Raw genomic sequence first — 13,461 nt, 5'->3', positions numbered from 1 at the left:
ACATCAACACACAAGCTTACACATCAAGCACACAATAAAGGTAAGTTCACCACCCTGTAACTCTATGCATTTCCTTTTGCCCCCTTTTACTTCCAACTATCAAGATTGCTTATCAACCTTTCCCTTTCTCTTTCTTACTATCTTATGATCCTAAATACATCAATATATCATTGCCATTCATTTATTAGAGCCATGGTAACAAACAACATTCATACATAGCTCCCTGGAATATACTTTAATTTTTTAACCTTAACTTTTAAGTTTTAATTCTAATCTTTCAAAAATTATTTCCACATGCTATTCTCACATAATTTTGCATCTAGAATATATTTCCAAGCTCAAATTCAACAAAACCTAACTCCTTCCCCTAAACAAGCCTTGGCTGAACAATCAGGTCTTAGGGTTCAAAGTTTTCATTTTCAATTCCAATACTTCCAAACTTGTTTTCTCATCTATATCCCATACAATTTTTCATTCTAAACACATTGAAAGCATAAAAATCATTAAAATTCAACCCTAGCATCAACATAAGGGGAAGTTGAATTCTTTTCATTTTCATCACACAATCATTTGATTCTTGTTCCTTTCTAACCTTTAAACATGATTCTATCATCAATCAATCTTTTTCATAGCTTAAAACATATTTGGATAGCACCTTTCCTTAGGGTTTCATGCTTCTGAATCTCACAAAAACCATAGCCAAGCTTTACAAGACATAAAGCATCATGAACTACATCCAAAATCATGATCTTACCTTATCTTGAAGCTTGGTCTTGCATGAAACTTGAAGCTCTTCCCCTTTCGCTCTTCTTTCTCTTCTCTTCCTCTCCTCCACGGCCTCCCTCTCTTCTTTTCTATGTTGGCTGAAAATCTCTAAGCAAAGGGATGGGAAGGGATATTTATAATGTTTTAGTTATCATTTATCTAGGATTAGTCTAAGTTACCTTTACCATTTTACCACAACACATTTGTCTCTTGATTAGGCCTTGTCTTCCATGATTTTGCCATGTGTTCCCTTGCATCATCTTGCTTACCTCATCTCCCTTACATCATCGAGCTAGGTGGTGCAGTTTGGAAGAAGAAGAAAGAAGAGAAAACCCAATTGAACTCATGCACATTCTCTTCTTGCCAAATGTCTTTAATTTATTTGTCATATGCCTTATAATCTATTATTTTAATCCTTTTTTTAAGTTTTGATTTTGACAAAACATATAATTTCAACCTTGTTCTCTTCATCAAATTATCACCAAAACAGGGAGGAAATCAAAAGGAAAATATATGAATAATTATACCGTTACCTATCCCTCTACCTATTTCATAACTGGAAACAACATCAATTACTTTCTTGGGTCTTGACTTATCCAGTGTCATTGGTATGTGTTATGGCATGCTTCTCTCATTATAAATAACTCCATATGTTATAATAATGTTAAATATTAGGCAAGAGGAGATTTTAGGGTTTTTGTCCCTTAAAAGAAACATCGAATCATTTTATTCCACTGTGACTTTGACCAAATACTTTCTGATATTTTCTGGCTCTGAAAATTTATTCCTCTACTTCATTAACTCCCTTTTATTGAGAGAAATTTCTCTAATTTTTTTTAGGTCAAAACTCAACCAGTAAATACCTTTTTTTATAGATTTTCTAGATACCCTATTCTATAAAATTTGACTTTAAATTTCTTTAAAGCAAATCTTTGTACTTTCAAGGGTTGGAGATAATTTTACAATATGTTATAAACTCCAAACTACCTTTTTCTGATTTCTGTCTAGATAATTGAGACCTCTGTAGATTTAAAATAATGAACCTTGGCTAATATTCCCTTAATTAGCCAAAAATATTCATAATTACATAAAATTATCTAATAAATCAGTCTCATTCTGTTTTGCCTTTTGGGACTCAAATACTGTTCTAAACCTTGTACTTTATTCTTTTTTAATGAATTTTCAAAAAAATTTAGGAATTTTGGTCATAGTTTCCAATAATTTCTTTTCTTAACCGAAAATTTTCAAAATGAACATTCAGTCCCTCCCCGAGTTTTACTTCAAAAATTGTTTTATCTCTGTTTCTACTATTTTATCTAGCCCTCAGTCGATTGTGAATCCCTCAATTCATATACTTAGCTCCTAAGATTTTATCGGGGTCTCTATCTTCCTTGTTCCTTAGTTTCAGAAAACTTTTACTTTATAATTTGGTCTCTAAGAATCTTTCTATCTTTTTAGAAAATTTTTGGGACTCTTACTAAGAGGTCTGATAGCCTACCTATTTCAAGCCATTTTTTGCACTTTTAAACCCAAAATTTGAGATGTTACACTACCATAGCTTGCTTTGCTAGCCATTGTGGTGGGAATTCCACCATTGAAGGTTTGAGCAATGGAGTGCCTTTAATGTGTTGGTCATATTTTGCAGACTTTTTTTTTTTTTGGCAAGAATTGTATTTGTAATGAGTAGAAGGTGGGGTTGAAACTTGATTTCGATGAAAGAGGACTAATCTCACACCAAGAAATCAGCAAAAAAGTGGATATGTTGCTTGAAGATGAGAGCATAAGGTCAAGTTCCATAAAGCTAAAGAATATAATCATGAATAATATAACATAAGGGCAAGGTCTATGAATTTCATTTTTTTATTTTTTTTTAAAAATATTAATTATAAATGAAGTGTAAGGGAGGAAAAATCTTAATAAGTTTGATTTTGAAAAAAAAAAGTGGGATTATAAAATTGGGTAAAGGTCCAAAAAATATTACATGAACTTTTAGCCAAAGTGTGCCCACCATCATAAGCTTTTTATAGAGGTGCAAAAATATCATGAGCTTGTAAAACAAGAGCAAAAATAATATAGCTGTTAAATTTGTCCACCTGCCATTACTTTTGCTTTGGAAACCACACTAATATTATCATGGTACAAAAATATCTAACTCGGGAAAAAAAAAAGATGAAGGTGAAAAAATATTCATAAACTTTTAACTATAATACATCAAACACTATATGCTTTTTCAAAGAAGCAAAAATACTCATGAACGTGAAAATAATAAATTAATTCTCAATTTTAGCCCCAAAAAAACTCTATTAAACTATATGATATTATTATAATAAAATTAATAATTTTAGAGTCAATGTATACGCTTGGTCTTCTAATTTTACATCAAGTTTTAATTGTTTCTTAAATTTGTTGAGTATATTTCCAGTTCCGTAATGTTAACATCAATGGTCTTGCAAAAAATTAGATAACATCTTCATTAGGTTGTATTTTAAATGTTTTCAACTACAAATTTTAAATTGAAAATTAATATTTCAATGTTTAATTGCAGATTTATCATTTAAATTCATTGAATCAATTTTTTTTGGTTAATCTGACCAGTAGGGTTGACATTAAAGGACTAAAAAAAATATTTTATAAACTGAAAGACTAAATTAAACTTGATGTAAATTTAGAAGGTCAAACTTATATATTAACCTAAAATTATTAGTATTTTAGTATTATATTAAAATTTGATAGATTCTTTCCCCAAAAAGAATTGATTTGTTTGAAGGGTAGTGGGTGCTTTTGCATGCGTGAAAAAGACATATGGTGTTTGTCATATTCTGGGTAAAATTTTATAGGTATTTTTACACAGTTATTCTTTTTTTTTTTTTTTGAGTTAGGAGTATTTTGGTAGTACAAAATACTAGTGCGGGCTCAACTGCAAAAAGTAATACTCGTTTAGCAAATTTAACGGTTGTGTCATTTTTCTCTAGTTTTGCAAGTTCATAAGTAATTTTGTATCTCCAAAAAACTTATAATGATGAGCGCATTTTGGATAAAAGCTTATGGGTATTTTTTCAAGTTTATCCTATAAAATTTTAATAAAAAATATAAAATAAAAGAGTAAAAAATAATTAAAATTTTTATTTAGGAACACATTAAAATAGACTAGCCTCTATTATTAAATCAAATATATTCTCCACCTTTTAAGCATCACTAGCCCCACTCGCATTGCCGGGGGGGGGGGGGAGTGGGCAATAATTCTTGTCATTCTGGTTTGTTTGTTTACTTTTTTTTGCCAACCATTCTGATTTGTTTGTTGAACTACATATAACTAGTCACGCGCACATGCATACATATACATATAAAGTAGGACCAAAAGAGAACCAGAGTCGAAACTTTAAGTTGACAGAATATCATATAACTCCTAATTTTGTTGGAGGGGTAAGAGATTTTAATGAAGTTTAATTTAAAAAATAAAAGGTTAAGGTGCATCCAGTATTTTAAAATATTTTGGGTAATAAAATATTTTTTGGTGCATTCAATTTCTTAAAGTATTTTTTAGGTATATTCAGTACCTTAAAATATTTTTTTAGTGTATTTTAGGATGTTAGATGCACCATAAAATACTTTTGAATGTTGGACTCACTCAAAAAAATATTTTGAGGTATTGGAAGCATCTTAACCAAAAAACAGATATAAAATAAAAGAATGTTGGAAAAAAATATATAAAGCAAAATAATAAGAAAAATTAATTAAAGTTTTCCAACTTTATTTTTCTATTTTTTTTCAAATCAAACTCATTAAAACTTTTATCTCCTGAGTTCCAATCAAATGCATTAGTGTCCCGAGGAGAAGAATTAAATGTACGCATGGGCAATCATGTTTCTGCCCTCCAGCTCCCCTACATGTGATCATAACAACACATACACCCTCCATTGTTGACTTTAGAAGCTTTTCATCTTTGTATTTATAAATCAATTTATAAAATTAGAATCCTATCTATAGTCTACAAACGAGATCTTATAATTAAAATCAGAGATAATATTATCTTTTTAATTTTTTTCCATGAATATTATTAATTATTTATAGTGAAATATGAATTGGAAGAGATAAACAAGACTTCGTTAAATCTCATTATATATAATTTTAAACATTATTTTATTAAATTAAGTAATTTTAGGAACATAAATTAATTTTAACTAATTGTATATCTGGGATTGTGTGAATTAATTAAATATAACTTATAATTAAGAATGAAGGGAATAGGGAAAATTGCAAATAAAGACCCCTAAATATGTAAAATTGTGATTTGAGACTTTGAATTTGGAAAATAGCAAATAAGGACCCGGTCTCATTTTCGCAAATATGAAATGTGGATGAAATGTCTGAAATACCCCTTAGTCAAATTGTGATTTGTTCTACTGAAGTTGTCATTCGCTAAAGTGAATTTTTTATTTTCCATAGTCAACTCGTCATTTAGCATACCCTTAGCCAAATTGTGATTTGGTTTACTAAAGTTGTCATTCGTTAAAGTGAACTTGTCATTTTTCATAGTCAACTTGTCATTTGGCTGAGGGGCATTTCAGGCATTTCACCACGATTTCATATTTGCAAAAATAGGACCGGGTCCTTATTTGCTATTTTCCAAATTAAAAGTCTCAAATCACAATTTTACATATTTGGGGGTCTTCATTTGCAATTTTCCCAAGGGAATATGATTAACGCCAATTCAAGTATGCAATTTTCCCAAGGGAATATGATTGACGCCAATTCAAGTGAGGATGATCACTATAGGAATCAATAGCTTGTTGATTATGATCTTCATTTATACTTCCTTTGTCCATAAACATAAGTCCTAATTTTTATTTTCCCTTTGTCCTTAAGTAAATCATCATAATATAGATTCCCAAGTAGAATTAATACTTGTTTTCAAAAACAAAAAAAACTTACATATGTGTGGGTATCACTAGTATTTGTTTCCACAAAATAATATTGTGATATCATAAATAGAGGGGAAAAAACAAAATAGAAAAACCAATTTTTACATTGGAAAAAACTTAAGTCACGTTGTTTTCTTTGCATTTATTAGGTTAAGTTTCTAATCACACCTATTATTTTGTGTTAGTTGTTAAAATGCTAATGTTCACTTGTAAATTCTCCTTTAAATATGTGCAAATTTTTATATAAGCTCTTATAATGTAAATTAGTATTTATAAATCTTCTTATGCACACTTATTATTTATTATTATTAGTTGTTAAAATATGTATACGTATTTTATAAATGTTTTTTAAGTTTAGAGGGATGTCTTGGTCCTAATGAGTCCCGGACCTCAACTCACTTAAATTATTTTTACAAAAAAAGTATATACGTGCACTTATAAATTCACCTACGAAATATGAACACTTGTTATTTTGTTAGTTGTTAAAATACATATGTACACTTAAAAATTTACCAATAAATTTGATTTATTGAATATAAGGAGGTTGATCTAAATTTTGTTACTCCTCCGGTCCTAATTATAAGACCCAATTGACTTATTTGAGGAGATTAAGGAAGTAAATTAAGTTGGTTATTTATAATAAATAAGTGTTGTCATTCCTAAAATATCCTTGCTAATTAAGTATATTGGCTAAAACTATCATTATTAGAAGGATTATCTTGGAAAAAAATGCATAAATATAAGAGACAAAATGGATTGGGTCTTATAATTAGGACCAAATAAAAAGTCAAATTGGGTCTTATAATAAGGACCGGAGGAGTATTATATTTCAGACTCTAGTAGCTCCTTATAATATGGGTTGCGTTTGGTTCAAACGCTACCAACGCAAATAGTGCCTAACATCCAAAGGGTTTACATGCAAACAGTTATCATTCGACGTATTTTCTCATGCGTGTCTCATGTTGTTACGCGTTGCTTTCAATCAATTTACAAACGATCGCAAACATTTTGGTGCCACACCACAAGGCAATTATGTACGAAACACATTTCTTTATTGTGATTGAAAACCTCAATTAAAAATAATAGGGTTAAGATGTAAATTTGTCTTGAAGGTTTCACTTAGAAACGTTGGGCGTCCAAAATTTTTTTGAGTGCAAATTAGCCCCGAAAATTTAAAACCATTGCAATATTGTCCCATGTTATTTAAAAACTAACATTGACCATCAAAAGAAAAACATTGACCATTAACATTTTAATGATAAACGTAACACTATTATGATTTTAAACTTTAGGGACAAATTAAATTTGCACACAAAAAAACTTTTCAATACCCAATGCACTTAAGTGAAAACTTTTACGATAAATTTACATTTTAACCCTAACATATATGTATATTATTAGGAGATTTTGAATCTACGCCACTATATATGTACAGATTAAATTTACTTCATTTCTTGCAATGTGCTAAAAATGAAAAGAAAGATGTTCATAAAAGGTTTTTTTTTTTTTAAGCAAAACATGTGCCGAAGGTGTGGGCAACACTATGAAATATGGAACATTTTGTAATGGAACATATATATACATATAATATGCATACGTATGTGTCTGTGCCAAAAGTAATTTTGCTCAAATTGTCTTGGCTGTTCTATTCGCTCACCCACATTATTATTAAATTTAAAACACACATCAGATCCTGCCAAATAATAATAATAATAATAATAAAACCAGTAACATAAGAGGCCATTGTCCTATATAAATAGCTTGCACCAGGATGAGTAAACACATACACCCACATTGGAAAACGTCCATTGCCTAATTTCGAGAGATTACATCGAAGTGTGGGCAAACATTAAAGTTCATCCATAACAGAAACATAATGAGGTGTCCGTTTCAAAGTCGTCTTCTTCTTCATCTTCAATTTCCTTCTGTGGTCGTCTTTCTCTGGTATTGTGCCGTACTCATCATCTTTCAACAAAGCACTTCTTCTTCTTCAGCTGTTGTGAGTCTACCAAACAATGAAACAATCCCAGCTGTAATTGTGTTTGGAGACTCCATTGTTGATGCTGGTAACAATAACTTCATAACCACTTTGGTTAAGTGCAATTTCTTACCTTATGGCAAAGATTTTGGTACCGGAGATCTTCCTACAGGGAGGTTTAGCAATGGTTTGGTGCCATCAGATATCATTGGTACGTAAAATTTGGTACTCTTTCGGTCTTAGTTGTAAAAACTACTCTCCCCCATCACTTTTTATGAGCTACATTTTGAATTTGAGGATGTCCAAACATTTAATGCATTTTTTTTTCATTTTTATTTTTTCTACGCATTCTCTCTTGTCTCTATTTTCACCCATTCTCTCACACACCTATCTTTTTCAAAACGAAAATGCTTCTGAAAAATAACTTACGATTTTCTTTTACATATTTGTTGCCTTTAATCAATTTTAACCAACGTTTCAATCTACATAATTCAATTATTTGAATCTTATTATCAAAAAAGTAGAAAAAGTAGTATAAAGCTTTATTTTGGTCTTAAATATAAAATTTTAATCAATTTTGTCTCCTAAATGATATGCCTCTAAGGAACTTGGTAAGAATGTTCTTATGTTTTGTTAACTGCCAATTTGGGTTAAAATCATGTTTAACTAATCCAATTGATTTTGCCATATAGTTGGCGCGGTTTAGGTTTTGTCTCCACTTGTTTTGTGTTGGATTTAATAGATTTGGTTTATATTGATTGATTTTATCTATAAAATTAGAATTTCTATTCCAATTGCTGATAATAAACTTTGCTTAAATTTTTACTAACTTTAAACAATAATTATTATTTATGAAAACTTCAAGGTTGGTCTGATTTAATTACTCTTATATATATATATATATATATATTCTTCGTGTTACATGGTTATTATTGTGTTTTCTTTTCTCTTTTACAGCTGGAAAATTTGGGGTGAAGCAACTTTTGCCACCATATCTTGATCCTAATCTGAAACTAGATGATCTTCTCACTGGTGTGAGCTTTGCTTCTGGTGGTGCTGGATATGATCCTCTCACTGCAGAACTAGTGGTATATACTATAATTACAGCTTCCATGAATATAATTATAGTTTGTTGGAACTTCCTCTGATGCTTTTTTTTTTTTTTGCCTCTTTTGTTTTAGTCGGTGATACCATTATCAGGTCAACTGGACATGTTCAGAGAGTACAAGAAGAAGATAAAAGAAGGAGTTGGAGAAAGCAAAGCAGGAAGCATTGTATCAAAGAGCATATACATAGTGTGTATAGGAAGTGATGACATTGCCAATACTTATACTCAATATGGCATCAGGAGAGCTCAGTATGATATTTCATCATACACTGACTTCATGGCTGCCCAAGCCTCAAGCTTCTTCCAAGTATGTATACTCCATTATGCTATTTTTGGATATCTTTTGAAGACATGTTTGTTGTAAAATACTACTTCCGGTCCTAAATATAAGAGCTAATTAACTAATTTGAGTAGATTAAAAAAATAAGTTAAGTTGATTGATTGTAATAAATAGGTATTGTCTTTCTTAAAATATCCTTGCTAATTAATTTTATTGGTTAGAACCAAGGTTGTCAAACTCATGAGTTTAAACAAACTCGTGATAATGATGTAAACTCGGATCGTAAAATCAGATTGTAAACTCATAAGAGTTTACTTTTATTAATAAACTAGTATTACAAATATATAATCAAATAATTAATATATAAAAAATGAGAACAATTTCATTTAAATATATTTTAAATTTAAATAATTGAAATTATATCCATCAATGTTCATAATTTATCACATTCAACAAAGAAATTTTTATAAAATTCATATTCATATATAAAGTCACTAAACATAATCAAATCCAAAAATTTAGCATGAATTTAAGAGCGAGTTGACACAATTTTGCAAGCTAGAAACTTAAAAATGGTAAACTCAGTAAATGAACTAGTAAATTTAACTGAGTTTACAGTTATCATGAGTTTATGAGTGAATTGACATGCTTTTGTTAGTTGAAAAGGTAAAAACATTAAACTCGGAGAGTCAACTCGCGAGTTTAACAACAGTGGTTAAAACTACTATTATTAGAAGGACTATTTTTTTTTAAAAAAAAAGATAAAGTAGATTGGAGTCTTATATTTAGGATCAAAGTAAAAGTCAAACGAGATCTTTTATTAAGGACTAGAAGTAGGATAAGGTTACGGGTCATTTTTATCTTGAAAGTATTTGCGAGAAAATTGAGAATATTCAAAAGATTTTTGAGTTAATATCGGCCCAGGCATGCTAAAATAAGAGCAGCGCCGCCCTTTCCGTTAAATATTAAACTCTTAAAAAAACCAACACCATCAATTTTTGATTTTTTTTATAATAAAAGTGCTTTTTTTAAACACTTTTAAGGTAATATTAAGTCAAAAAATGCTTTTAGATACCCATAATTTCTTTGCGAATAGCCGAATACTTTGAGGAAAAAAAATAACGACTAAAACCCTAAAATACATATGCAAGGACTTCCAAGTTGTAGAAGATTTGAGGTTGAGGCACGCTGTTCGCATAGTTGTTTTATATAAGTTTTATAAGACAAATTTAATGATATTGATAAATGTCGATTGAAACAAATATTTTTATCTGATCATTTACGTCTTTAGTGTGACCAACATTATTATGCCATGCATATTTTTATTTTTGAATTTATCCACCTAAAAATTTCTTATTCCATGTGCACTCGGGAATAAAAACAATATATTGCAAAATCAAGATCTAAAGTGTTGATTCTTCAATTTCAACCCTAGCACATGCATATTGATGTTTTCAAGTATGGCAATAATGAGGCTGGCAGATGACACTTGCCCACTGTTACTATTCAAAGGCATTTTATTTCCACTGTTAGCTCAACTTCCAAGTTTTTAGTCAATGGGAAAACTGTAATCAAACCCTTGGTATAGTCAATAAAATTAAACCGGAATACTTGTAGAGATATAGTATATACCATTTTTATTATATTTATAAAAATTGAAAAATAATATTCATTCACGTTATTATTACTACGTCCTATCTTAAATATAAGAGATAGACAAGAGATTTATTTTTGCCTAGAATATAAAACCTCAATTTATTTTATCTTTTAAATTTGTAATTCTTTTCCAAAATATTCCTATTAATTACACATGATAATAAGGGGTTCCATGAAGTGATAATTACTTCTAATACACATGGTTATAAAAGAATATTGTAGAAGAACAAACACATATTTAGTACAAATAATTAATTTAACTAATTTTCTTAGTACCTATAAATTAATTATCTAGCTCTTATATTAATCAAGGAGATATGGAAATACTTGTTATATATAGTTGCTATTTATTTTTATTCCTTTTTTCCCAATGTCCAAATCTTTGTAATTGATAAAACCCCATGCATACTCCCTAAAAGAAAACATTATTCTTTTTAAACCTTAAAACTTTAATATATTTTCACTATTTTTGAGTCACAATCATCAACTGAATTGTATACATGTGTGGATGTGTTTGCAGGAACTTTATGGATTAGGAGCAAGAAGGATTGGGGTGTTCAACTTGCCCGTTTTAGGGTGTGTGCCCTCACAAAGAACAATAGGAGGAGGCCTACAGAGAGATTGCTCAGACTTTGAGAACCAAGCAGCTGTCCTATTTAACTCTAAACTCTCCTCTCAGATTGATATGCTTAACAAAAACTTGCCAGACGCCAGGCTTGTTTACTTGGATTGCTATATCTCACTTCTTCATATGCTTCAACATCCAGCTCAATATGGTCAGTATATATTCACATTCCACTTCCCTACATCAAACTCATCATTAATGCATTTACCAAAAGCACACACTAGCTTAGATGCCTCCTCAGTAACTTGTTATGTTTGAGGTACCTTCAACTATATATGTTATCGAAACCAAGAAGAGGTGGTTAAGTCATTAATTTTATCTAAAAATAGAATTAAAATTTGGAAGAATTATCATAAGGTCCTAACAGAGAAATTTAATTACCAAGAAATTTCAATGACAAATAACCAGTATGAACCTATTATCATTCCCTACTCTATAATTTGTTATTGCATGCTCTTTAGTTGTCAATGGATTTAGATAATTAAATCCCTTCTTTAGGACTTGATTGTAATTCTCGCAATACTTTTGTATTTTACCCTTATTTAAATAGAAAAAAATTCAGATTTTGTATTACATATAGTTAATGACTTTAAATATGAATGATATTGAAAAAACTTAAGTAAACTCCCATCAAATGACTTACTCCTCAGGTCTTGTTTATAATATTAAGAAAAAAAAGGCTTTGTTTGTTCTATTCATAAATCATTTTATTAAATTTTTAGTATGAATGTATAAATTTACCCTTCACTTATTATTATATAGATTGTTTTTTACTAGAAAGTGGATATATTAAATAAGGATAAAATTGAAAAGTTATCAAATTTTAAAGTAGATTTAATGAGGTTTAAGATTCGTTTTATATTAAACACATTGAAAGAGACTTATAAATAAACCATATGAGTATATAACCAGGACCATCTATATATCTCTTATAAATGATGTGTTATGATAACGACGGAAAGGAGTACACTACACGAGATGTGGTAAGAGTCTGTGGAGGAGGAAATAATGAGAGATCAAGTTTGCTAATTTTAATTGACATTTCACCAACGGCTAATTTGATCATCTTTTGATAAGGTTGCATAACCAAATTTACTGTATGTTTGGTTATTGATATTAGGATTTGAAGTAACAGAGAAAGGATGCTGTGGTAGTGGAGACATAGAGGTGAGCATTACGTGCAACCCTTACACTCTAGAGTTATGTTCAAATGACTCAGCCTACATTTTCTGGGACAGCTACCATCCAACACAGAAGGCCTATTCCATCCTTGCTTCCCTTGTGCTTGACCCCAAAATCAAGGATTTCTTCTAAACATACCTTTTTCCTATCACAAATAATCCAAAATAGTTCATCCAGATTATATTATTGTTTATTATATTATTACTTAAACCTTATATTTTTCCTTCCCAGCTAGTAAATAATATTCGGCAAATGTGTATCAACTAGAGCAATTGTGATAAGTGAGATCATTTTGGTGATTTATTTATAAGCCACCATTAGATATCAATCGTGGCCTTTGAAATAAACTGTAAGAGTCTATATGTTGTGTTCTCTATTGTCAGCAGTAGCCAAAATCGTGTTAGTTTTTTTTTTCTAATTAGACTTGATTCTAAATATAAGATACTAACTCATTGTGTCTTCCAACTTTATAAGAAAATTTGGCAATATCCCTGTTTGATAATGTAATTGGCTAAAAAAAACATAAATTTAAGTGCGTGCAACTATAATTTGTAAGTGCAACTTTTTCTCTCTTGTATGTAATATATTTTCCGTTGTGTGTAAATGACTTTCATATTGATAATTGTTACACATCATTGATGATACGTTACATACAACGGAAGAAAAGTTACACTCACGGATCATAGTTACACTCTTTCAAATTTAAGTCTTTTTAGTTGATTAAGTTTTCAAATAGGGACTTTAACCAAATTTTCCAATAATTCATTCTCTAAAGTGTCTATTAATTACATATATTAAGGGGATTTTCATTTAAGAATAGTAATGATTAAAAGCATACCTTAAAAAAAATCAACTCATATTTATTACAAATAACTAACTTAGCTAACTTCTTTAATATATTCAAATTAGTAAATTGAATTCTTACATTAAGCCTTTTTTTTTTCA

The 13,461-nt window shown here is 29.6% G+C and overlaps 1 protein-coding gene across 1 annotated transcript; it reads left to right on the top strand.

The window, feature by feature from the left end:
• Positions 1-7,563: 7,563 nt before the first annotated feature.
• Positions 7,564-12,648, top strand: LOC114760815 (GDSL esterase/lipase EXL3-like). The gene is made up of 5 exons (XM_028950104.1): positions 7,564-7,876; positions 8,623-8,753; positions 8,847-9,080; positions 11,230-11,485; positions 12,455-12,648. The coding sequence occupies exons 1-5, from the start codon at positions 7,564-7,566 to the stop codon at positions 12,646-12,648; spliced, it is 1,128 nt and encodes a 375-aa protein (XP_028805937.1).
• The last annotated feature ends 813 nt before the right edge of the window (positions 12,649-13,461 follow it).

The sequence above is a fragment of the Neltuma alba genome, unplaced genomic scaffold, assembly GCF_004799145.2.
Source record: "Neltuma alba isolate B1F8T4 unplaced genomic scaffold, ASM479914v2 tig00011023_pilon, whole genome shotgun sequence".
Lineage (NCBI taxonomy): Eukaryota > Viridiplantae > Streptophyta > Magnoliopsida > Fabales > Fabaceae > Neltuma > Neltuma alba.
This window is presented reverse-complemented; position numbering and strand designations above follow the sequence as displayed.